The sequence below is a fragment of the Ceratotherium simum genome, chromosome 12 (assembly GCF_057802395.1).
Source record: "Ceratotherium simum simum isolate JZ-2026a chromosome 12, ASM5780239v1, whole genome shotgun sequence".
In the NCBI taxonomy this organism is placed as follows: Eukaryota; Metazoa; Chordata; class Mammalia; order Perissodactyla; family Rhinocerotidae; genus Ceratotherium; species Ceratotherium simum.
The window spans coordinates 22,045,812-22,072,865 of NC_141911.1; the positions used below are offsets into that span (position 1 = coordinate 22,045,812).

The following is a 27,054-nucleotide window of genomic DNA, read 5'->3' on the forward strand; positions in this document are numbered from 1 at the left end:
TCTATTTGCCAACAAAAACTAAGCAGGACGGAAGAAAGTTAATGTTTTCAAAACAAGCAAGCGGCAGCCGAAAATACTTAAATTGTTGGACTTTGAAAGCATTCTTGAACGCCCGTCTCCAGCCAATAGCTGACCCGAGCGGAGGCGGACGTAATCCCCAGGAACGGAGCAGGTCCCAGCAGCAGCTGCGGCCCACAGCTCTGGTCTTCAGGGCGGGGCACGCCCCTCCCTCCGCCTCGGCCAATCGGGAGTGAGGAGGCGGGGCGGACGCAGGACGGGGTGTGTCCGGAGTGGGGGCGGGCAGGTCCCAAAAGGTGCAATTTTCCTGGGCCCGCGGCGCCCGGGCTCAGGGGGAGAGGCCGGGCTGGCCGGTGCTTTGGCCTCGGGCGTCTGGAAATGGCGGCGGGGGGCAGGATGGAGGACGTGAGTGCACGGAAGTGGCGGGCAGCTGGCCCCGAAATCCCCTTCTTCCTGTGCTGGGCGCGCTGGGCGGAGACTGCGGCCGGGGCCGGAGGGGGCGCCTCCTGCGCGGGGCTGGCCCGGGCGGGGGGGTGTGTGAGCAGGCACCGGGGCGGCGGTGGGGTCCGCGACGCGCAGGCTCCGGGCTTATTTTCCCGGGTGGAGGCCGGCGTGGGCTGCTGGGAGGTGGGCGGGCGGGTGCGGGGTCCCAGGCTGGCGCCCAGCCCACGTGCAGCGCGCGTCTTTGATCCCGGAACTGGGCGCTTCACGTGATGCGCGTCTGGCCTGACAGCTCCTGCTTTGGGCGCGTCTCTGGGCGCGGGGCCGCTGGGCTCCGCTCGGACGCTCCTGGGTTGCAGGGGACGCATTTCCCCTGCTCGTGGGTCCCCTGCCTTGGCTCTAGAGGGCTGTGGACCTGGAGCCGCTGCGACACGCAGGCTGAACGCTGGCGTCCCACGGGCAGACCTGTCGCTGTCATCACGCGGAAACCCACATTGGAGAAAAACAATGTCGTGATGTTTTGAATCTAGGCATGGAAGGGATGAAAGGATTTTTAAATCTTACTTAGATGGATCCAAACCAGATCACTAAAAAACTAGTGGCTTAGTCTACAGTGTATATAGTACGGAGTGATAGCGTAATTGCAAAAATCTTTGCTTAAGTATATTAAAACATTTTTAGGCAAAACATGTATTTGTGCCAAGAATTAACTGGGTTGCCACGTTGGCACATAATAAAATTTTTACCTTGAGAAATGCAAAGTTGACAGTTACATTAAAGCACTAATTTGGATTAATAAATTAATAGGAATATTACTATGATCCTATCAGTGAATGAGGTGCATCAGGCAAGACGCATGAAACATAGTTCATACCCTACAAGAGCTTAGAGTCTTGTGCAAGTAGTGACCGTGGTTAAATTATTTTGACTAAAGACCAAGCAATTTCTAATATGACTAAAAAAATTTTTTTTTCACTTGAGAAAATGGAAAACTAACTTTAAGATCTGAAAGTAGATTTGAGACTCGTATATATTTTTTAAAAAATTCATTGTTTCTGAATTTTTAAGGGTGAGATTCATGAGCTGAAAATTTATGGAAAAAATGAATATCTAAGAGGAAAATGAGAGACTCGTAGAAAAATGCATGCAGTAATTGCTTCTTGGTTGGTGCTAAGCTGCCCCAGGTTCTTGAATCTATAGCTTTTCGCTTAAGGATGAGTACAATCCTAGAAATCTGTTTTCACCAAACAGTTGGAGATTAATGTTTCCCCAACAATTATTTAGGAAGTTGCCTGCTTTTGGTATTTTGTGGATATGATTTCTACCATTCAGTAAAAAGCTAAAAATTATGGGCCATGTCATAGGCCCAGATACTTAAATGAATTAAAAGATGCAAAAGCTTTTTAGTGAGGGTTCATTGTTTGCAAGCAGTGAAACCAACTCTGGCTAATTTAAGGAAGAAAGGCATTTATTTGAAAGGGCATAGGGTGGATGAATACCTAGGCCTCTGAAAGTACACAAACAAGGGCAGCTCAAGGGATTTAAGTGACAGGAGTCCTTTCAGGGTCTGCCCTGGAATGAATCTCTCAGCCGTGGTCTCCCTTTGCTTTGCTGCTCACAGAGAGTTGGATTGGCCCAACCCTCTTTGGTTCCATGACTACCCCTAGGCTAGAGGAGGGTGAAGAGTATTGAAGGATGTTCCCATTGAGACTTAATGCAGAGGTAGGTGGTGGGTCCTGCAAAGGAAATAGAGTTATTGTCACAAAAGAAGAGGGAAGAGATACCGTGTGGGCAAAAACAACAGATATCTTTTTCAGGTAGTAATGTAGTTATTAATAGTGGAAATGAAGAAATTATTTGGATTCAGGAGTCTTCTTCCCTGCATCTTTCACTTGCAGATGGTGAGTGGCAGAGAATGACAGGGTGCTGTTTGTATGTTATACATTTCCTGTAGGGTCCATTGGACAGTGTATTTGATATAGCCACCAAATACATAGTATTTACTGAACATCTAATAAGTGACATAGAGAAGAAGCCATCTTATAGTCCCGAACCCCTTCAGTGTAGTCAGGAAAAACCAAAGGCATACAGTTAATATAGGAAATAATACAAGGCAGCATAAGAAATATTCCAAATTAATATTATGGGCAGTACATTTTATAAGAGTTTTAAAGCAGAAAGGGGGCCGGCCCTGTGGCTTAGCGGTTAAGTGCACGCACTCCGCTGCTGGTGGCCCGGGTTCGGATCCCGGGCGCGCACTGACACACCGCCTATCAGGCCATGCTGTGGCGGTGTCCCACATAAAGTGGAGGAAGATCGGCCTGGATGTTAGCTCAGGGCGAGTCTTCCTCAGCAAAAACAGGAGGATGGGCATGGGTGTTAGCTCAAGGCTGATCTTCCTCACAAAAAAAATTAAAAAAAAAAAAAAGCAGAAAGAAAACACTTGGCAGGACAGATTTTATAGAGAACATAAGTCTTGGTTGGGACTTTGAAAGATAAGTTGGATTCTGAAAAAAAGAAGGGGATATTTGTGGGGCATTTCAGAAAGGTCATTTAGGCTAGAGGAGAAGGTGTGTGAAAGGGAAGTAGTGGGAGGTAAATAAAGTAGACAGTTGTCTTACAGTTAAGGTTTCAATGCTAGCTTTGTTTAAATTCCTAGGTCCCAAGTGTTCAAGATATTGGGCAGTCTTTCATTAATTTTACACACACACTGAGCACCTGCTATATATCAGGTGCTAAAGGTACAAAGAACACAATGTAATACAGAGCCCTGCCCTTGTGAAGCACACCTTATTCCAACAAGTTTCATACCTTGTGCTTAGTATTGTGAGTTATAATAGAGGTGTGTAAGAGTGTGGTAGGGACTTCTTTTCCCAGCTGACATGAAGTAACAGGGACTAGATTTATCCTTCTGCCCAAAACAACCAAAAAACTATGTATAATATATGAAACAACACTTCTTCAGATTTTAGACATCAGGCAGTGAAGGACAGTGATCCCTGAGGGACGGAAAACAAAGGATGTGAGCCCTGTGATTGCCCAGCCTCCCGCCTTGAGAGAGTCTGCAGGCTGTGACAGCGGCAGGGGGACCCAGGCAGAGCTTCAGCAGGTGGAGCGGAGTCTGGGGAGAGAGAGGCAGCTAGAGTTCACAGGACAGAGAACCCAGAGAGGAGAGAGCTGCACAGAGGGAGGACTCTGAAGATGTGCAGCGAGTCCTCCTCAGGTCTTCAGCAGAGTCCTGCTCTGTGCATGCCTAAGAGGAAACTCCATGAGGCCTGGAAAAGAACCACCTGAAAGGCTTAGAAGGAACAGTACTTGGTGCTCAGCAGAGCCAGGAGTAGTGCCTATTCCGCCAGCCAGACTGGAAACCTCATAATTCACAGGGTATTAGGTGGAATACTCAGAAAGGTCTTGCCTCAACTGTGGAGAATAATTAGGCCAAATACGATATGGTCCCACCTAATAAGTCTTAAAAGCAAGACAGGGCCGGCCCTGTGGCTTAGCGGTTAAGTGCGCATGCTCCGCTACTGGCGGCCTGGGGTTCGGATCCCGGGCGTGCACCGTCGCACTGCTTCTCTGGCCATGCTGAGGCCGCGTCCCACATACAGCAACTAGAAGGATGTGCAACTATGATGTCCAACTATCTACTGGGGCTTTGGGGAAGAAAAAAGGAGGAGGATTGGCAATAGATGTTAGCTCAGAGCCGGTCTTCCTCAGCGAAAAGAGGAGGATTAGCATGGTTGTTAGCTCAGGGCTGATCTTCCTCACACACAAAAAAATAAAATAAAAAAATAAAAGCAAGACAAAAAAAGATCAAACTGTTTCCAAGTAATTTAACTGCATCCCAGACAAAGCTCAAGAATATTTATAGGAATACAAACATGTCTAGCAGCCAAAGAGGTAAATTTTGTGATGTTTGGCATTCAATCCAAAATCACCAGACAGCGGTAATTATGTGACATGATGGAGGTGTTAGTTAATGCTGTTCCTGCTATGGTGGTTGTCATTTTGGAATATATAAGTGTATCAAATCAACTTGTGGTACACCTTAAACTTAGGCAATGTTATATGTCAATTATATCTCAATAAAGAGGAAAAGAATTATCAGGCATGCAAAGAGGCAGAAAAATATGACATATAATGAGTCACTTGGAACTAATTCAGAGATGACATGCTAGAAACAGCAAAGACATTAAAAAATTATCATAACTTTTCTGTATGTTCAAAAGTTTAACAAGACACATGCAACAAATAAATAGATCTAAGTCAAACTTGCAGAGGTGAAAACTACAATGTCAGTTGAAAAGGGAGTAGAACAGTGTTGAGGGACATCAGAGAAGGCAGCGTTCTTGCTAAGGCAAGCATTTGACAAGCAGGGAAGAGTAAGTAGAGGCCCAGAGATTGAAGGGGTTTCCTGAGAGATGGAGCCATGAACAGTCAGCATCGGGAGGGAGGGAGATGGTAAGAGGCAAATCCTGAAAAGTAGCTTAGGAATGAATCATAAAGCAGAGAGCCAGACTAAGAATTTGGACTTTGTCCTGAAGATAATGGGTTTTGGGGAGAGAAATATGAATGTTCATTTTGGAAGAACTCTGACTGCAGTGAGAGAGGTTGCTAAGGTCTGGAGATTGGAAGGTGCTAGCAAAGGCCATGAGAAAAGATGAGGGCCTGGACTGAGATAGAATAGAGAGGAAAGAACAGGTTTAGGAGTTAGAATCATAATGAATATTATTGGGGAGCAGTAGAAAAGCAAGAGTTAGTGATAACGGTGGCTAATACTTATTGATTGCTTACTCTGGGCCAAGCAGTGTTCTAAGCACTTTTGTGTGTAGTAACTTAATCTTCCCAACAAAGCTATGAAGCAGGTGCTGTTATTATTCTCCTTTTAAAGATGAGGAAACTGAAGCACAGAGATGAAGTACTTGCCCACGGCTAGGAAGCAGTAGAACTTGTATTTGAACCTGGGCAGTCTGTCTTGGGAGCCTGCCCTTAACCACAGCACTTACTGCCTCTGGTCAGAGTGGATTGTCTCCACAGCTCTTGATCATGTCTCCTCTTGATCATAGCCCAGGTCTTTGATGCTGCCATAACTGAGTTAGGGAACACTGCAAGGACGGGTTTGGAACATTCATTCATTCATCACATGCTCGCTGAGCGCTGACCATGAGTCCCTGTTGGGCACTAGGTTTACAAAGACATAGGAAGTGGGGAGTTAGTGGGTCTCATGAGGTCTGGTGGGGAAGACAGATAAGTAAGAAGACCACCACAGGATAGTATGATAGAGAAGGGGAGCACAAAATGCGTGGGAGGACATGGAGGGGTGGCTTGATCCAGATTCTTGCATGCCCAGGAAGGTTGACTGTGAGAATTGTCCCAACCAGGCCCAGAAGGATTCATGGACATTAGCTGAAGGGAGAGCTGTGGAGGCTGGGACGTCTGCTGACTGAGAAAGAGCTAGAGGCAGAGGAGTCTTGAAGAGAACAGAAATAATCAGAATTGTACCATGAGTTATGACAAATAGGAAGCTGTCTAGGCATGAAAAAATTCTGCAAAGCAAATTCTGCAAATTCTGCAAAGCAGCGTTGAATGCCTGAGATTGGAAATTGAGAAGCCCACCCTGGATCTGGGTCCTGATCTTCCTCACACACACACACACAAAAAAGAAGCCCACCCCGGATCTGGCTCCTGCCCCAGATTACTGTATTATCTCTACAATCCTAGTGCCGAATAGCCATGCCTTACACCATTTGTCCTACTCTCTACCCTTCCCAAAGTAAAGAGCCTTATTCCCTGTCTCCAAATCCTATTCTCGGGCTTCCCCTTTTTCCCATTAAGTCTTCATTTCCCTCTCATTCTAGGGCAATTAGCTAACCTAAATTTGTTGCATCATCTGTACTGCTCATTTGCTAATTTATTATGTACTTCCCTATAGTATTCTAGGCACTATATTTATTCCTGTGTTGTTGTTTAGTCCTGCAAGCCTTTGTTCCTAACCTCACTAATGAAAACTGTTGATGCAAATCAATAATCAATCTACAAATCAAAATTGGGGTGAGTTTATTATCTGAGCCAGTCTGAGGACTATATAGCCTGAGAGAACGACCTTCCCTAAGAAAGTGAGGTGTACAGCGTGGTTCTATACCGTCTTGGAACAAGGAACATACATCAAATATGACAGGAGTATCTCTTTTACTACAGTCACAAGACGTTTTGCTAGCACAGCAGGTCAGTGGTCACAAGATGAGCACAGTAGGTCAGTTTGACCCTTAGTTTCTGTGAAGAAATGCTTATCTTTAAAGAAATGCTTATATGGGAGGGAGGCATACATCCCTGTCTTTATTTATTTATTTTTTTAATAATTTTATTTATTTATTTTTTTCCCCCAAAGCCCCAGTGGATAGTTGTACGTCGTAGTTGCACATCCTTCTAGTTGCTGTATGTGGGACGCAGCCTCAGCATGGCCCGACAAGCGGTGCGTTGGTGCGCGCCCGGGATCCGAACCCGGGCCGCCAGCAGCGGAGCGCACGCACTTAACCGCTAAGCCACGGGGATGGCCCCATCCCTGTCTTTAAAGGCATCATTTTGTGCTTTGGGATATTGTAAATGTTTAAAGCAGTTGTGCAATGCGTGCTGGACAGGCCATGTCAGGCCATTCTAGAAAAACAAGCTCAGGCCAAATTAGTTTTAAACGAAATGGCTTCCTCATATACGTCGATATATTAACTTTTCTTGTTGCTTTTCATTTATTCATCAAAATATAATCTTTTTAGCAGGGACTGTCTTATATTCTTTTCCATCAGGCACAGTGCCTTATATATAATGGTTTTCAGGGAGGGTTTGACATGGAGAGATTGTAGTATGCACCAGTGACCTGAAAGAACTGTTCCTATCAAGACAATAACTTGAATCATGACTAACTAGGTTTCTAGGTTGCAGCTCAACCTTTGCTGGCTACTTCAGTGACATTGCACCTAGTTGTTTTCACTGAGAATCTGACATCTGCAAACTAGTCTCCTTGAGGGTCTGTTTCTATTAGTATTCTAAAATTTTTCTGTCCTAACTGAAAGTTTGTTTTAAGACCCCTTAGTAAAGCTTCTACCAACTTTCCAAAATTTTGTAGAACACCAAGACATAGTTTAAGAATTGCAACCATATGTAATTATTTCATCAGTCATATAAATAATGTTAAATAAATCAATATCCAAAATTTGAGGCTTGAAGAAGATTGTTGGCTTTAATCTCATTCTGTATTACCTTGTTTGAAGATAAATGAATTAAGATTTCCTCTACTTGTTTTAATAATTGTTTTCACCAATTTGTATACAGTAGTTATCTAGAGGTTTATGGTATTTTTTCAAATTGGCTTTAGATAGGTAGTGTGTTTTTTTGCCTCTAACTTGGGTAATGGTTTTTAAAGCTTTATAGGTTAGTAGATTTGTCTTAGAAACATAATCCAGGAAGTAGTAATTATAGCTTGCCTCCTTTTTTCTGTACCCCAGGGTTCCATGGATCTCACCCAGAGTGTTGAAGATGACCCCCTTCTGGACACCCAGCATCTCCAACAACATTCATTACATGCTCATATTAGACGCAGATTCCATCCTCTTCCTACAGTCGTCATAGCAAATCTTCTCTTGTTAATACATGTAAGTTTGTCATCGGCACCGGTTGGATCGGTGCGGTGGGGTCCCAGGTTCTTGGTCCACAGACACAAAAGAATTTGAAAGTGGACACACAGCAGAAGTTTTAACAGAGGAGGATTTATTAGCAAAGCGAGAGTACACCCCCAGGGAAGGGGCGGGCAGGCTCCAGGGAGCAACTGCACCAAAGTTGTGGTGGTCGGTGGCTAAGGAAGGTGGGTCCCGGGGGCGAGTGAAGGTCTTGGAACATGTGCCAACCGGGGCATTGTCTCCACTCCCATGTCAGGAGGGGAGATTTTTTCCATACAAGGCCTCTCGGGAACTGTCATGGCAGTGACCCCCCCCCAAGGGGGGTGAAAACTGCAATGCAAATGAGGGTATAATGAGGCTTGGTGCCACTCTTGGTCAGGGTCGGGGGGAGTGCTGCATGTCCGGAGAGGCGATGCCTGGTAGTGAGGACACTGTACCTGGTGGAGTGACCTTGCTCCCAGCTCATGTCTAGCTTCCTGCCTATCTCAAGTTGGCTGGGAGAAAGTGATCCATCCAGAGGTGATGTTCTTAAAAAATATATAAGCTCTTCAGCGGGCAATTTGGCTATATCTATCAACATTTGAAATGTGCATACTTTTTTACTCACGTCTCTACTTCAAAGCATTTATTTGCCTATGTGTAAGGATATTGTTTATGATAGCAATGTTGTCTGTAATGTGAAGAGACTGTAAACTACCACCATCCAGAGGACACTTTGCATGTCCTGTCCGTAGGTAGGAATGCTGTGCAACTGTTAAAGGAGAAGCGGGGTTGATGTGTATATATTAATGTAGACTAGCCTTCACAGTTACATTGTTGGGTAGAAAAAGAATCAGGTTTACAACAGTGTGTACAGAATGTTCCTATTTACACCTTTGAAAAGGGAGTCAAGAGGGCTGGTGTGTATGTGTGTGATATTGTGATTTGTGAGAAATATACATATTTGGTTATTCAGATGACCAAAACATATTTCTCATATATATTTGGTCTCTGTCCAGTGTTCCTGGTTTACAGCTTCCAAAACCCTTAGAATTTCCTGAGTGACAAGAGCAATGGGAGCATCTTTTGTTATAATATTTGGTCTCTTGTCCTCAGTTCCTGAAAACACTTCAAAGCCATGAAGGTGAAATGGGTGTCTTGTTATTCATAGCAAGCCCTTCCCACCACAACTGGGTTTATGTTAATGAGATGTCTTTTGGAAGGCACCTAAGGATGGGGGCCGGTTGCCAGGGGAACCAACCAACTTTCAGTCCCTGATTTTGGGGAAGAGGAGGGGCTAGAGGTTGAATCAATCACCAATGGCCAGGGCCGGCTCCGTGGCTTGGCGGTTAAGTGCGTGAGCTCTGATGCTGGCGGCCCGGGTTCGGATCCCGGGCGCACCCCGAGGCACCACTTCTCCGTCCAACGCGAGGCTGAGTCCCACGTACAGCAACTAGAAGGATGTGAACCTATGACATACAACTATCTACTGGGGCTTTGGGGGGAAAAAAATGAATAAATAAAATCTTTAAAAAAAAAAAAAAAAAAAAAAATCACCAATGGCCAGGGCCGGCCCCATGGCTTAGTGGTTGAGTGCGTGCGCTCCACTGCCGGCGGCCTGGGTTCGGATCCTGGGTGCACACCGACGGACTGCTTCTCCGGCCATGCTGAGGCCGCGTCCCATGTACAGCAACTAGAAGGATGTGCAGCTATGACATACAACTATCTACTGGGGCTTTGGGGGAAAAAATAAATAAATAAATAAAAATTAAAAATAATTAATCACCAGTGGTCAGTGACTTAATCAGTCATGCCTATGTAATGAAGGCTCCATAAAAGCCCAAAAGGATGGGGTTCAGAGAGCTTCCAGGTTGGTGAACCAGAACACTTGTGCGTGCTGGGCTGCAAACTCCAGGAGGACAGAGGCTCCTTTGTTTGGCACTTTCAGAAGCTCCTTTGTTTGGGACCTTGCCCTATGTATCTCTTCACCTGGCTGTTGATTCACATCCTCTGTAATGAATTGGTAATCTAGTGAGTAAGTGGATTTCCTAAGTTCTGTGAGCTGCTCTTGCAAAGGAGTCAAACCCAAGGAGGGAGTTGTGGAAACTTCTGATTTATAGCCAGTCTGTCAGAAGTGCAGGTAACAACCTAAATTTATGACTGGTGTCTGAAGTCTAAGGAGGGGGCCATGGGAACCTTTGATTTGTAGCTGGTTATTGAGAAGCACAGATAACAACGTGGGCTTGCAATTGGCATCTGAAGTGGAGGCAGTCGTGTGGGACTGGGCCCTTAACCTGTGGAATCTGGTGCTATCTCTGAGTAGGTAGCGTCAGAATTGAGTTGAATTGTAGGACACCCAGATGGTGTTGGAGCATTGCTTGTTGATGTGGGAAATTCCCTCCCTGTCCCAACACACACACACACACTCGAATTGGTACTGGAACCTTTTAAAATGTGTATTCCTGTATATAATAGAATATTTCCAGAAGCATTTGATACCGGCTCAACACAAGGTTGACATAAGGAAGCCATATTATAAAAAAAGAACCATAATGTAACTTTGAATGACCTCTGATTAACTAGCCCAGACATGCTCTGTAGATTTTACAGGCCCTCCCAGCTGCAATAAGTCGATAACTTTGTTCTCTTGAGTTCCTCAGGAATGTGATGACCCCCAGGCAGAGAGTCTGTGCCGATAGCCATCATCAAGGACAACTAAAAGATCAGGGTGTAGGGCGTTGCTCTGGTCTCTGATGCATATCCAGTAAAACCAAAGATTATGAGGAACTAAGACCAGATGTCTGCCCCAACCAGAGACCAGCTGCCTCCCCCACCCGGAGACCAGCCCCGTGTATAACTGGCCTGTAGTCTTTGTTCTGTAAGATGGTTTTTTCCGGACATTAGTCGCCCATCTTCCCTCTTGCTAGCAAGCTGTAATAAAAAGTCCTTTTTCTCCTACCTCCTTGCCTCTTGACTATTGGCATGTCTTGCGGCGGGCAGATGACCCCCCTTTTTGGGTGCTAACACATTCACAAGACCCTTTTAACACTAGTTGGTACTGAGGGCCTCAGTGGGAGGGACACCTAATATATTTTACTGTTTACTTTTTGTACTACTTGAAATTTTTTTTTACCGTAGGCATGTATTACTTTTTCAGTTATAAAAACAAAAAAGATACAGATAAATCTATGTATGTTGACACAGAAATTTATGTTTATCTACACCTAGGAAATAATGTTAAGCAGAGAAGTCAATTTACAGCAGAACAATACATATCATGTTGCCCCATGTTTTATAAGATGATAAAATTACAAATGTCTAGGGATGTTTAAAAACATGTGTTGCAACTAGTAGATAAATAAGTCGAGGAGACCTAATACACAGCATAGTGATTATAGTCAACAATATGGTATTATAAACTTCAAAATTGCTGAGAGGCTAGATATGTTAATTGTTCTCACCACAAAAAAGAAATGATAATTATGTGACGGTCTAGAAGTGTTAGCTAATGCTACAATGGTAATCATATTGCAATATATAAATGTATCAAATCAACACGTTGTGCACATTAAACTTATACAATGTTATATGTCAACTATATCTCAATAAAAATAAATAAGTAAATTCAACATCATTAAAAGGAAAACCCTAAATGAAAACAAAAACAGAAACACACATATGAATGGTTTTGTTGTAGGCTTATTGGTGGCTCTGCTCCAAGTCCGTTAATCATTTCCTCCATTTTGGTTATTGCAGTCTGAAGCCCTAGGGGTTATAGTTGTTCTTTGCTGCAATATGAAGAGTCAAAAGAGGGCAAATTCTTGCCACTCCTTGGGTGTTTATGAGGATGGTGAATGTGGTTGATTGACTTGATTGGCTGCTGCCTCAGTGAGATGCACTGTGGGAGACTTGAATTCAGAACTGAGTACGTTGAGGAGAGAGGTCTATCTGTTTTCCTTGTGTGGGTCTAGTAAGTGTGGTGTGGTTCTGCCATGGCTTCCTGATCCCCAGATATCAACTGAAGCACTTCTTTCCTGGTGACACCACATGGCAGCGATAGCCTCCTGGTCCCTGGATTGTGGCCTGTTTTTCTTCTTTCCTTTTACTTTTTGTATAACGTATTCTTTATGTATATACACCCCACACATACCACTTTAAAAAAAAGCTTTTTAGATTAAATTACATGTCTTTGATCCTATGGGATTGATTGCCCTAACTTTAGGACAAGAAAATCCTAAGTGTTAAAGAACAAGAAAAATTAATGTCTTTATGTGCTACTTTATACAAAATGGATCAGTTGGGTTCAACGTACAAGGTATTGATTTATAGGGACTGTTGACTTTTCAACTTTTTGCTTCATGGTGGCATGCATCTTGAGTTGTCATACAAAAATTACTGCTCTTGACAAACCACTGTGACAAATCACATATGTTTTACCTAGATATATTATATGATAAGGTTGCCTACTATTGGATGCTTGGCGATGGATGCCAATGATAGCATTTTAAATTTTTGATTTTTTAAAATACAGAATAATACTTCCTTATTGTAACAAAGTATTACCGAAGTGTACAAAGATAAAATCATAATCTTCCCTTTTCTCTGCTTCAGCCCTTCTCCCTGAGTTAATAAATGGGGCCAGTTGTAGCTCTTTCCATGCCTTTTGTTAAGTGTATACAAATATATACAAAAAGATTACATATATAAAAAGATTTCCCCTGTTTCTTAAAAAAAAAAAAACAAAATGGATAGTACTGTATTTATTACTCTGCAGCAGTGTTTCTCAAAATTCAGCGTGCATCAGACTCCCTGGCAGGCTTGTTAAACTAGATTTCTTGGCCACACCCCCAGAGATTTTGATTCAGCTGGTCTGGGGTGGGCCTGAGAATTTGCATTTCTAACAATTTCCCCAGTAATGCTGATGCTGATGCGGCTGGTCTGGAAACCACACTTTGAACTACTACCCTACAACTTCTTTCTTTTAATCTTCACATGTCGTAGACATCCATCCAAACTAATACACAGCGATTTAAAGTTAATTATTTTATAGCAGAATAATATTCTATTATATGAGTGGATGTACCTTAATTTATTCAAGCATTCTGCTATGGAGGGACACATATACATGGGCAATTTTCAGTTTTTTTGCAAATATAGAGAATACTGCAGTAAATACTCATACCCGTACATCCTATGTACTAGTGCTTTTACTTCTGAGGGATAGATATTTCCAAATTATTTTTTCAACAGCAATTCCCAGACCAGTCAGCAATTTATGAGGGTGTTTGCTTGTATTTTGGCACCAATCTTTTAAATTTTTGTCGATCTAATTGGATAGTTATTCTTGTTCTCTTAAAACTGAAACTAGAAATAAACTTTTTTTTCTCTGATGAGGAAGATTAGCCCTGCGCTAACATCTGTTGCCAATCTTCCTCTTTTTGCTGAGGAAGATTGGCCCTGGGCCAACATCCGTGCCCATCTTTCTCTACTTCATATGTGGGATGCCTGCCACAGCATGGCTTGATGAGTGGTGCATAGGTCCGAGCTTGGGATCTGAACTCTCAAGGCTGCCAAAGCGGAGCCTGTGAACTCAACCACTACGCCACTGTGCCGGCCCAAGAAATAAATTTTTTTAAGCCATGATTTTTAATAGTTACCTTTGAGGTGCTAAACTAACTTGTTATTCTTTTCAATAAAAGAGAAGTGGGCAGGAAACTGCATTTTTTTTTTCCCCCAAAGCCCCAGTAGATAGTTGTATGTCATAGTTGCACATCCTTCTAGTTGCTGTATGTGGGTCGCGGCCTCAGCATGGCCGGAGAAGCGGTGCGTCGGTGCGCACCCGGGATCCGAACCCCGGGCCGCCAGTAGCAGAGCGCATGCACTTAACTGCTAAGCCACGGGGCCAGCCCTAGGAAACTGCATTTAACATTAAGTACTTGTCTCTGTTATGTGGGATTTGGGATGATTTTTGTTTTCATATTTGTGATTTTATATTTTCCAAATTTTCTGCAAATCTTTCTCCAAATTTTCTGTTTAAAACGTTTGTAAAAAATGGCAAAAACTCTGTTTTTAAATTCACTTATAAAAATAGGATAGTGACAGTCATAGGTATAAGAGTATGTACTGCGATGGTGATTATTGTTTCTTAAATCTAAATATTGAATATTAATCCTACCGCTTTCCTTTCCACCAGGTTGTGTTTGTTATTTTAGCGTTTTTAACAGGTGTGCTTTGTTCTTACCCTAATCCAAATGAGGACAAGTGCCCAGGAAACTATACCAACCCACTGAAAGTTCAGACAGTCATAATCCTTGGAAAAGTTATTTTGTGGATTCTGCATTTCCTTCTCGAACGGTACATCCAGTATCACCACAGCAAAGTAAGAAGCCGAGGCTATAACGCGATCTACCGATCAACGAGGCATCTTAAAAGACTCGCACTGATGATACATTCCGTGGGTAAGCCCAGTTGTCCTGCTCAGCTTGTCTGTGGCTTGCTTGAGTGGCAAAAATGACAGCAGAAAGAAAACATGAAGTTTGACTTGATAATCAAATATATTCTCATTTTTGTGAGAGTGATGTGTGTTGCGGCCACTAAAATTCAGATCACCTTAATGTCTTGAAGCTTTTCTTATAATATATACAGCCTTATTTTCCTTTGAAATCTGTGTTTGTTATTGTAGGAGAGGAAAAAAAAATTTCCCTCTACACTTCTAGGTTCTTGGCTCAGACTCTCACTGAAATAAAAGACAGATCAAAGGGAGAAAAACAAACAGAAGTTTACTAACATGTGTACCTGTATACATGGGAGAGACCCAGGAAAGCTGAGTACCTCCTTGAAATGGCCCCTTAGATACCATCTGCAGCTAAAGACAATAGAAGATATTGTGGGGAGGCAGTTATGGGAGATCACCAGGAAAAACAGTAAACAAGGGTAAGGTTGTTATGCAGATTTAGGTCATTGCCTTCTCCATTGATAAGAGTTTATAGAGATTTAGAGCCATCCTTCTCTTCCCTGTACAGAGGGGGAGACACCCTCGCAAATGGAGATTTCCCTTATAAATGTAAATATCACTCACAAAAGGATAATTTCTTGGTTTTCAGAGCTTTTCCTGTGTCTGCTGTTTCTTAAAAATAATCAGTTTAATAATCCTTCTGCCAAAAAGGTGTATTTTGGGGTGGCTTTTTCTGCTCCCCTTCATTATGAACGTGGTATCCATATATCCCTGTGTGAAATGTAGAATTTTCCCCTCTTTTGATCTCAGCAGGCTTATTCATCTCAAGGAGATATAAATGCTGTTGTTATTTGATACTTGTAGGATAAGAGGGAATTGTTTTATTTTTATGAAGCTCAGTGCTTTTCTTGCAGTAAGAGAGACTGTCATGTAATACGATATATTATCCCAAACAGAAGCCTTGCAAAACGATTTATGAAGGCAAGATCAGAAAGTCCACACAGGACTTAGAATGCGTGAATGCCTGCTTTTCTTTATTGTTGTAATTATTTTAAAGGTTTAACTGCATTCAATTGAATTGAACTTCTTTAGGTATTTTTGCCTTAGTGTCAAAGTTTCTGCCTTTTTAAAAGACCCTCTTTTTCAATTTGAGTCCAGAATAGATCTTTAAACATTTTGAAACCAGATTAGAAATGAATTTTTTACCCAGAAAAACAGCTCTACATAACTTTAACTTTTATTTTTCTTCTATGTTCTGTTAGTGCATTTTCTTAAAGGGTAAGCTGCGAGTTCATCCACTCAGTGACGTTCTCAGTAGAAGCTAAAGGGCCGTGCTATAGCAGAGAAAGAAGCATTTTATAGGGATGGCTGATCTTGACTCACCTTGAAGGAGGCGGGCGTGGGGGGGGTGGGGGGTCACATTTACTGCTCCCTGAGGAAGAGCTTGGTTTCCATCTTCAACCTTTGATGTGTAGTACTCTCTTTTTGCCAGTCGATGTCACTACAACCTTTCCTCCCTCCCACAAAGATAAAAGCAGAAACCTAATTTTAACTACTGAAAGACTTTATATGTGCTATAACCAAAATGTTCAGTTTCTCAAGTGATGGTCTGGAAAAGTATTTTTGAGGCCCAGCAAGACATTGTCTGATCTGTACTTTTTCTTTGACTTTCAAATTCTTGCTAAACATGTGACCCTTAATCATAATCAGTTTCTAAACAATTGGACCCCTAGTTTAATCACAAATGGCATCACTTTTATGTTGCTCATGTAAGGACGCAGAAAGTCAAAGAGATCGGGGCAGGTATTTGCCCTGTTTCTATTTTGTTTAAGTATTTTTTTCTTATTTGGAGAAAAGGAAGGTAACTCTATGAGGATATAGAAGTTCCAGCTCATCAGAAGGGTGTAACCCTTCTTTTTATTGCATGTGATAGTATTGCTGGATACTGGGGAGCTTCATCCTGATACTTTTTGTTATTCTCTAGAGAGAGAAAAATAGATTTATTTTATTTTATTTTGTAGAGGTGGGCCAAGGGGCTTTCCTTTCCTTCCAGATAAGTTGAAAATATTTATCTGATTTATCTGTTTTCCTTCCTTAGATCCAAATATATCTTGAACCCTATCAACTATTATTAGTTACATAGCAAGTTGCATATTTAGTTGTTCGGTTTTTCCATTGAAATCAAAACTTGGCCCTTCATTGAAAAGCAGTAAATTTCAGATGCGCCCAGACAGGTTCCCCTCCGGGGCCTGAAAGGATGAACCCAGAGATTGAGGACGTGCAAAAGTGCAGCTTGAGGGAACTACTCTGGAGTGTCAATTTTGGTAGGAAAACTTATTTATAGAAGTGGGTCCCAGTAGGAATTCTAGGACCCTAGGTCAGAGAGATTGTGTTCTACACACCCTTAGCTCCCACTGGTCATATTCCTCAGGAGGGCCTGAGGTGCTCTCAGCTGCCTTGGAGAAATGCCTGCTCGGGTCCTCCCTGATGACTGACTGAGTCTGTTGCTCTTGGGTGCAATGGAGCAAAAAGGCAGGGTCTTGCTGTGGTTTAGCATATGACCAAGTCTGTCATGGGGACTTGCTTGGAGGAGGGGCTGGATGCCGTGTGCCTGGAATTGCCATCGATTTCATAAAACTAGAATTATAATAATAATGATGATACCTACCATTTATTGAATGCTTACTGTAGGGGCAGGGGAAAATTCCTTTCTACCCTTCTTGTGTTCTTACGGCTGGACTAATAATAAAATTGACAGAGACCAGATTAACAGGAGAAAAACCCAGTTTAATAAGTAGGTGTTGGAGATCATAGAGAAATGATGCTCAGAGAGTAAAGAAAGCATGCAATATATATATTTTACACAAAGAAACAAATAAATTTGTGATGAATGACAGGGCAAAGAAACTTAGATTTGAGGTACATAATTAGTGAGGAATTTAAGCAGAGTTTAGGCTTGAGGTAGTAAATTAGCAAGGTTTTTTTTTTTTGGGGGGGGGTGGAGATCAGCCCTGAGCTATCATCTGATGCTGATCCTCCTCTTTTTACTGAGGAAGATTGGCCTTGAGCTAACATCCGTGCCCACCTTCCTCCACTCTACATGGGACGCCGCCACAGCATGGCTCGACAAGCGGTGCGTCAGTGCGGGCCCGGGATCCTAACCGGCGAACCCCATGCTGCCACAGTGGAGCACGCGCACTTAACTGCTTGCGCCACGGGGCCGGCCCCTAAGCAAGGTTTTTTTATATAGGCTTCTCAGCCCTGAATTCCCTAGCTCTGGTGATAAGGATGCAGGGAGAGTACCTTTCACCTGGGAGATTTATTTCCTGCTTTCAGAGGAACAGAGACAGGAGGGTCAGAATGCCTTTTTTGCTTCTCAAATAACTTTAATCCAAAATAATCAACATGCCATTGTGGGATATTTTGGGGTGGCCTGCCATGGGCCCCAACACTACTTAGGCATCGTTAGTGCATTTCCTCCTACCACAGGGCTTGTGTGAAAAGTGTTATTTCCCCAATTTTATAGAGCAGGAGTCTGGGGCTCACGGTTTGTAAGAGGCGGCAGGTCCTGCACTGGAGCCCAGGCCTCCTGGCTCTCCGAGCTCAGGCCCTCATGACTGTAGTACCTCCCCTGCCCACAGGAACTTGTTTCCTCCCGGTATTTTTAATGAATAGTAAGTATTCCATTAATTCTTAGAATCTTTTTTTTTTAAGTGGCAAATGGAATAAAACAAGAAACATTTAGGCTTATGTCTGTAGTTATAAAACCATTAAAAAACCCAAACCTGATCATGTACAGTTGCCATGTAGGAAGCATTTGTTGAGCCCTGAGAGGGTGAGCAGGGCAGCACCGAGCAGGAGTGAGCTGGGAGGGGGTAAAGGGTGAAGGACAAGGCTGGAGAGGTAGGCCAGGGCCGGATCCTGAGGGATGCCAGAGGGGAGCCATTGCAGGGGAGGGGCACGTTGAGATGTGTGAGATTTAGAAAGATCCATGGGCTGTAGCTGGCGAGTGCATTTGGTTGGAGCAAAACTGATGAGGAGGCTGTTGCGGTAACCCAGGGCCCATGTAATCAGTCTGAACAAGATGCGCTGGGCAGGGCGTCCTCAAGGAGGGGAGTTTTATAATGTCCACAGCACATGCCATTTAGGGGATGTTTTATTTCAGTATGCCTCTCCCACCGGGCTGCAGACTTCGTGTCCCTAGAGCTCCGATGACGCCCTGTGACCCACGCCCCTGCTGACATGTAGGCGTGCCCAGTACATTAGAAATCCTCCTGGGCCGGCCTGTGGCTTAGCGTTTAAGTGCGCGCGCTCCGCTGCTGGCGGCCCGGGTTCGGATCCGGGCGCGCACGGACGCACTGCTTCTCCGGCCATGCTGAGGCCACGTCCCACATACAGCAACTAGAAGGATGTGCAGCTATGACATACAACTATCTACTGGGGCTTTGGGGGAAAAAAAAAATAAATAAAATTAGTAAAAAAAACAAAGAAATCCTCTGAAAACTGTATGTTCACTTTCTGTGCAGGTTTTTTTCCTAGGTTTTTTTTTCCCTTAAATGTTGTAGAATATTTGTCTTGTTCACAAAACTAACTTACAAATTTAGCAATCTGTCAGCATGCTAGTGCACTGTGACATTTGTGAGTGTGAGAGGAGGGGTTCGTGCTTGTTAGAACATAGCTTTGTGTAGAGGGACTTCCGATGGGTCGTTAAACATGGCTCTTTTGCTCACAGTCATCCCTTTTGTACCAAGAAATAGATGGTAAATCAAATAAGCATCCCCCTACCACTCTGATCAGACTTCAATAAATATGTTAAATAAGTTTGAGGAAATTCTAAGACAAGATGCTATAGGAATCACTTCTGCCCCTAAACTTTTTTGATGTTCTTTAGAATAAAAGTGCAGAACGAGGTTAAAATAGTCTTCAAGAATCAATAATGGATATGCTGAGCAGGGGGGAAATAGCTCATATTTATTGAATACTGACAGGCCAGGCACCATTCAAAGTGTTTTTCATATATTAACTCATTTACTTCTCACAACTGCACTGTGAGGAAGGTGCTGTTATCCCCATTTTTCAGATGAGGACGTCGAGGGGCAGAGGTGTTAGGTCATTTGTCCACGGTTAGCAGCGTGTCCCGGATTTTCATCCAGGTGGGCTGGATCATTGCAGCATTCTTAACCTTGGGGCAGCTCTGCCCTTGGTGCACGATGTGACCAGAACCAGCTACTAGGGTCCTCAGGTGCCTCTGGAGCCTGAAGAACTAGGATAATGCAAATTTCTAAAAACGGCATCATTTTTTAAATGCACACAGAACCCAAAGGAATGTCATTGTTCATCATTCTATGAAGCAAAAAATCGTTCCTTAGTTTTTAAGAAAGTCCAGATTCTTATACGTGTATTTGTTCTATGGGGCATCATTAACTCTTAGATGAAGTGTTGGGTTTTTTCCTCAAAAGATTAGCGTTTTTTGGTCTTTATCCTTTAACTTCCTTCACTGCTGAGTATAAAATGCGTCTGGGTGTGTGTATGCCCTCGTGGGTGTGGGCACTGGGCTCCAGCTGACACCATGTTATGTTTCTCCTTCTCAGGCAGCACAGCGCTTCTGCTCATCCTGTGCATGCAGCATTCCTTCCCTGAGCCCGGCAGACTGTATCTTGTCCTCATCCTGGCCGTCCTGGCCCTGGAACTGATCTGTTCCCTCATGTGTCTGCTCGTTTACACAGGTGAGAATTACAACTAGGCTGTTCTTATAAAGACCTTTGACTGCTTGTTTCATTCCCACCTGAAGCCTATCCCATTAGCTTTGCGACAAGGAAGTTTGTCTACGTAGCTGAGAACCTGTTTAGCATCTGTATCTCTCATTGCTGTCCACATCCACACTTCTCTAATTTCAAACCAACAGGAAGATACCAGTGAGTCACGTTTCTAAATTTGTGTCATCAACAAATTTTTGTCAACTAATGTGAAGGCTTTTCATTAAAAAAACAAAAACGAGGGGTCGGCCCGGTGGTGCAAGCAGTTAAGTGGGTGCGCTCTGCTGCAGTGGCCCGGGGTTCGCTGGTTTGGATCCCGGGCACGCACTGATGCACCACTTGTTAAGCCATGCTGTGGTGGCATCCCATATAAAGTAGAGGAAGATGGGCACAGATGTTAGCCCAGGGCCAGTCCTCCTCAGCGAAAAAAAAAGAGGAGGATTGGCATCAGATGTTAGCTCAGGGCTGGTCTTCCTCACAAAACAAAACAAAAACAAAAACAATCAAAAAGACCCACAAACTTTGGTTCCTCAAAGGCAACTGAAATGTAAGTCTGGCATTTAAAATTAAAAATAACGTGGGCGGGCCCAGTGGCATAGTGGTTAAGTTGGCCTGCTCCCCTTCGGCAGCCTAGGGCTTGCAGGTTCGGATCCTGGGTGCGGACCCACACACTGCTCATCAAGCCATGCTATGGTGGCGTCTCACATACAAAATAGAGGAAGATTGGCACAGATGTCAGCTCAGGGACAATCTTCCTCAAGCAAAAAGAGGAAGATTGGCAACAGGTGTTAGCTCAGGACCAATCTTCTTCACCAAAAAAAAAAAATAATAACAAAATACAAAATAAGTAAGCAAATAAGTAATGCATGCAAAACTGCATTTAGCCCAAACTTGCTTTGGGATAAACCATTTAAGAGCCCACTCCTTTCTAAATTTAGAGCTTTCTGAGTGTTGTTCTGTCTGTCTGTCTGTCTGTCTCTCTTAAAACTCTCAGTGGTAAAGTAAGCTTCAGATATGGTAACATGAAAAATAGATGGAAGGATAACAGAAAAAACAGAAACAGAATTTTAAAAAAATTATTTTTTTCCCCCCCAAAGCCCCAGTAGATAGTTGTATGTCATAGTTGCACATCCTTCTAGTTGCTGTATGTGGGACACGGCCTCAGCATGGCCAGAGAAGCAGTGTGTTGGTGCGCGCCCGGGATCCGAACCCTGGGCCGCCAGCAGTGGAGCGCGTGCACCCAACCACTAAGCCATGGGGCCGGCCCGAATTTTTTAACAGAAAAAAATTCAAGCCCTGGAGAAACCTAGATTTCATTCCTGCTGCAGTACTGACGAGCTAACTTTGTGGCACTGAGCAACAATTGTTTTGTGATAATAAAATACCTTATCTATCCATTTTCAAAGCAATCATTTCTCTAGTTAGGAAGGAAGACGTCACATGGGTCTCAGCTTGTGTTTCATTTTACATTTTCATTTTTTTGGTGTGTCTCCTTGAGGCCTAGAGAAGAGTATTTAGAATATGAATGGAGTGACCAGTTTGTAAATGTGAATGATGTCACATTCCTAATTGACTTTTATAAATTTTTCTGTAGTTATCAGCTAACAATTAGCCAAATTAGGTAGAGGATTACATTTGTACCTCACTCGAAAAAGAGAAATGTACACCACCCACTTAACTTCATAGAAAAGGATGAGACTTTAAAGTAAAGTTCATTTTTCAGTGTATAGTTAATAGCTCACTACTTTAGTAAAGTGATCCATGTGACAGAAATGAACATTGAATTATCTTGTTGATTGAGATCAGCTCCATATCATGTCTGTCAAGTGCTGTAAATGGGATTCTAGTTTAGATCTGAGAATAGAATTCAATCAGCATGTTATTTTATAATGTCCCTACAATTTTTATTTACAACCAGGGGTATAAGCCATTGGTAAAGTATTTTCTACAATACCTATAGGATGCTCTGTGACATAGAAGGAGGTGACAACAATATTCCAAAGATAATGTGAACGTCATCATGTAAATAGGGGGAAATCAATACTGTTAAAATGTAGTCCAAGATTTATTTCTCTGGGATTTACTGTACTATTTTTAAAGGATTTGCTGTAGCATTTAAAATTAATTATACTATAAATAAGACAGGTTATGTTAAAAACAAAAAGACAAAAAACCTGAGACCGTTTAAAAGGAGGCAGAGGAAGCAGATGTTCCAAGAATCCTGAGAGGAACTAATTTTTACAGTTGGACACAACTATATTAGTTACATGACACCTAAACTTGAACAGGAAGAATTTTCCTTTAGCATATACCATTTATTTTAATCCATTGTCTCCTAATTAAAAAGAATTGCTTTGATCTATAGTCAAAGACTTAGAAACGTATTTCATCTTTATTTACATTAATTTTTAAATTTTTTATCTGAATAAAATACACTGTTAAAAATTGTCTTTTAAATCTCAAATTAATATGCTTCCTACTTTAAGAAAACCTGATAATTGGTAATTCAGATTTGAAAAATAAATAGATGATGTACCTAGGAAAGGTTTATAATTATTATGATAATTATAAATTTACTTAATGTAGGGTTTCTGCAAATAATTGAATTTCTTTAGAAGCTTCAAATATGACTATTTTTCCTCCATATCCTCAATAATAGGTTTACTTTTTAAATTATAATGTTCTTTTAAAGGTACTGTAGGCTCTGACAGGAGATTTAGGGAATAGCTTCTAGGGACAAAGGTTGCTGTTGTTCAGTGTCACAGAAAATTTAAGGTTGGTCCCTAATATATGCATTTTTCTTGCTTTTCTATACTAAAAAGATTTTAAAAGGTAGCTAGTTTTGATAACATTGACAGTAACTCTTTAGGACATGATTCTTTGATATACTAATTCTAACCTAACTTTGACTAATTTATTTGCATTATAAGTGTGCAGTTAGAAACCAAGGTGGACTCTTCTCTTTGAGCACTAATTTGCTTGACTGCCTCTATAGGGGAACTAGGAACATAAAATTTAAAACAGTGTTGAGTTACTAAATTTGATTAGCTTTTCGTTCATTGGAAAATAAGGCAAAGATTCAATTAATGCTCCTCAGTTGTCAGCCTTCCAGCAGCTGGTAAAACTGCCCTGAAGTTGTAAGAGCTTCAGTACAGGATGGAAGATGTAAATGGTGAACAGTCCACCTGTCTTTTAGTAGTTTGATGTTCTCGCATGCATGCTTTCCTTGACTTATGATGGAAGGGGTGGAAGATTCTTGTTCCCTGCAGTTTGCATTGGTGTTATTGCCTGATCTGCGATCTAAAAAATGCTGAATGCATCCGATTTAATTTATTTTATTTTCTTTTTTTTAAACTTTTATTTATTTATTTTTCCCTCCAAAGCCCCAGTAGATAGTTGTGTGTCATAATTCCACACCCTTCTAGTTGCTGTATGTGGGACTCGGCCTCAGCGTGGCCGGAAAAGTGGCGCGTCGGTGCGCGCCCGGGATCCGAACCCCGGGCCGCCAGCAGCGGAGCGCGTACTTAACCGCTAAGCCACGGGGCCGGCCCCAATTTAATTTATTTTAAATACTGCAAAGAAAAGTCTTAAAGATATACTTTTTTTTTTTTTTTTTTGTGAGGAAGATCAGCCCTGAGCTAACATCCATGCCAATCCTCCTCTTTTTGCTGAGGAAGACTGGCCCTGGGCTAACATCCATGCCCATCTTCCTCCACTTTATGTGGGATGCCGCCACAGCATGGCCTGACAAGCGGAGCACTGGTGCGTGCCCGGGATCTGAACCCCAGGCCGCCAGCAGCGGAGCTCACGCACTTAACCGCTACACCACACGGCCGGCCCAAAGATGGACATTTTTATATTGTCAGACTATGAGTCTTTTTTTCCTGCCTCTTAATTTTTACTTTAATACTGTGTACCTATTATCTCTTGTGCCCCAATTCAGGAAGCTTAGACTTGTTCCAAGTTTGTTCCTTTATATAGGAATTATTATGTGGAAGACACCATTTTAGAGAGATAAGATATAAACATAGCTCAGATTCCCCAGCAGCCCTTATATAACAGTCGATTCTCTGCTTTTATCTTACTGGATGACAATTGACACAGTTGATCACTCCCTCCTTGAAACGCTCTGGGACTCTGGCTTCCCTGGTTTCCTGCCTGCCTCCCTGGGCCCCATCTTCTCCTTTGTTGAGTGTTCTCCCTGACCTGTTGGTGGTGGAGCCCCGGGGCTCAGTCCCAGTCTCCTCTAACCTGGGAGCAGTAGCACCTCAGGTTTTGTGCCTGTGCCCTTTGAAGCTGTAGGTGCTTCTCATTTGTAACTTCCTTGCCGTACCTAAAAGTCAAGGGCTCCTAGTTATATGTGACCTCACTTTGTTCTTTTGTGTCATACGGCCTGGTCCTTCGTGGTCCTTTCTGATGAACCCTCTGCATATCGCCTAATGTTTTCACATTTCTCTTTAACCTCTTCGCTGTAGCTTCTTCAGCCTAGTTCTCAGCTGAGAGTGCACATCAGAATCATATGTGGAGCCTGGCAGTTCCACAAAAGGTTAAACATAGACTTATCATATGACTCAGCAATTGCACTTCTAGGTCTATATCCAAGAGAACTGGAAACATGTACATATCTACACAAAAGCTTGTACACAAATGTTCAAAGCAACATTATTTATCATAGGCACATGGAAACAACCTAAATGATATTAGGATAAACTAATGAATAGATAAACAAAATGTGTTATATCCATATGATAGAATATTATTCAGCCATAAAAAGGAATGAATATATGAAGTACTAAACATGCTACAACATGGGTGAACCTTGAAAACATTATGCTAAGTAGAAGAAGCAGTCACAAAGGACTGCATATTATATGATTCCATGTATATGAAATGTCCAGAACAGGCACATCTATAGCGAGAAAAAATAGATTAGTGGTTGCTTAGAGCTGGGGAGGCAGGGAGCAAATGGAGAATCCTGCTAGTGGATACCAGCTTTCTTTTTGGGGTGATGAAAATGTTCTAAATGTGATTGTGGAGATGGTTGCACAACTCTTTGAATATACTGAACCATTGAATTGTATACTTTAAATGGGTGAATTGCATGGTATGTGAATCATATCTCAAAAGTTGTTATGAAAAAGGAAAGAATCTGGGGCCGGCCCTGTGGCTTAGTTCTTAAGTTTGCACACTCTGCTTCAGGGGCCCAGGGCTCACAGGTGCAGACCTACGTCAAGCCATGCTGTGGCGGCATCCCACATAGAAAATAGAGGAAGATTGGCACAGATGTTGGCTCAGAGACAATCTTCCTCAAGCGAAAAGAGGAAGATTGGCAATGGATGTTAGCTCAGGGCCAATCTTCTTCACCAGGAAAGAATCATATGTGGAGCTTTTCAAAAGTTTGGTGCCCGGGTCTAACCCACCACCCCTCCCCCTCCCCACATGCTGAATATTCTGGCTCATTTGGAGTTGCACATGTGATTCTCATGTTCAGTCTGAGTTGACAGTCACTGCCTTCATTAAGACCTGGCTCAACCCTTGCTGTTTCTTCCCCTGTAGCCTTCTGTGGTGGAGACTGCTGGTTCCAGCCAGGTCCCAGAGTTATTCAGACAGTACAGTAGCTGTTATTCAGAGATGCAAATTGTTCTGCTCTGTCTGTTGTCAGACCTGAGGAGTTGGAAGCCTTCATTGTTTCTGCTTATCTACCTCGTTGCAGCTGACTTCTGCCCACTTGCGTTAGTTCGCTAGGGCTGCCATAACAAAATGCCCAGACTGGGTGACTGAAACAACAGAGTTATTTTCTCACAGTTGTGGAGGCTGGAAGTCCAAAATCAAGGTGTTGACAGGTTTGGTTTCTCCTGAGGCCTCTCCTTGGCTTGTAGATGGCTGCCTTCTTGCTGTGTCCTCACGTGGCCTTTGCTCAGTGCAGGCGCATCCCTGGTGTCTCTTCCTCTATCAGATCGGGGCCCCACCCTTTACCTCATTTAACTTGAATTACTTCACTAAAGGCCCTATCTCCACATTGGTGCTTAGGGTTTCAAATATGAATTTGGGGGGAACGCAATTCAGTCCGTGATGCCACTTATCCCAAAGAACTGCCAAGTTCATCAGTAGCCTCCAAACTGCCAAATTCACTGGATCCTCTACACGTCTTCACTTTTAGGGCAGTGAACACTGACTGCTCTTTCCTGATTCTGCTCCTACCTCTCTGGATATTTATTTACATTCTCTTTTAGCAGATTTTTTCCCTGCTTTTTTAATATGGGTGGGTGGGTATCAGCATTCTCTCACTAGCCCTCATCCTTTTTCATTCGCCATATTTAGTTACCATCTATACACTAGTGGGCAGCCCCTAAATGAACAGAGCCACCCAAACCTTTATATTCATCTGCTTAGTGATGATTTCCATCTGCGTGTCCCATAGGTACCAACAAGATCAGAACTGAACTGAGCCTCCTCTCCTGTTCTTCAAAGCCTTTCCCCATCCTCTCCCTCCTCCCCTATCTCAGCTAACAGTGGCAGCCTGCACCTCCCTAGGTGTCATCCTGGATTCTTCCTTCCACCTTAGTCTCCATCAGTGTTTCATCGGTCCTATTCAGTCCACCTGCCTCTCACATCTGTCTCCTTTCCTTTGTCAATGCCACTGCCTTGGTTAGGTATTCATCACGTCTTGCATGGATAATTCCAGGAGGCACACTACTGGTCTCCCTCCCTCTGTCCTCTGATTCATATTCCTTAC

General features: G+C 42.9%; 1 protein-coding gene across 2 annotated transcripts in view; it reads left to right on the forward strand.

The window, feature by feature from the left end:
* The first annotated feature begins 305 nt into the window (after positions 1 to 305).
* Positions 306 to 27,054, forward strand: part of TMEM192 (transmembrane protein 192) — a 35,661-nt gene continuing 8,912 nt past the window's right edge. Inside the window, exons 1-4 of one of the 2 annotated variants that reach the window (XM_004433583.3) lie at positions 306 to 423; positions 7,959 to 8,105; positions 14,302 to 14,566; positions 20,154 to 20,288. In XM_004433583.3, coding sequence (XP_004433640.2) covers positions 397 to 423; positions 7,959 to 8,105; positions 14,302 to 14,566; positions 20,154 to 20,288 — 574 coding nt within the window. In that variant the 5' untranslated portion in view covers positions 306 to 396. Of the gene's footprint in view, positions 424 to 2,341; positions 2,361 to 7,958; positions 8,106 to 14,301; positions 14,567 to 20,153; positions 20,289 to 27,054 lie in introns of those variants that run through there. The other variant, XM_087437452.1, reaches the window with a different exon arrangement.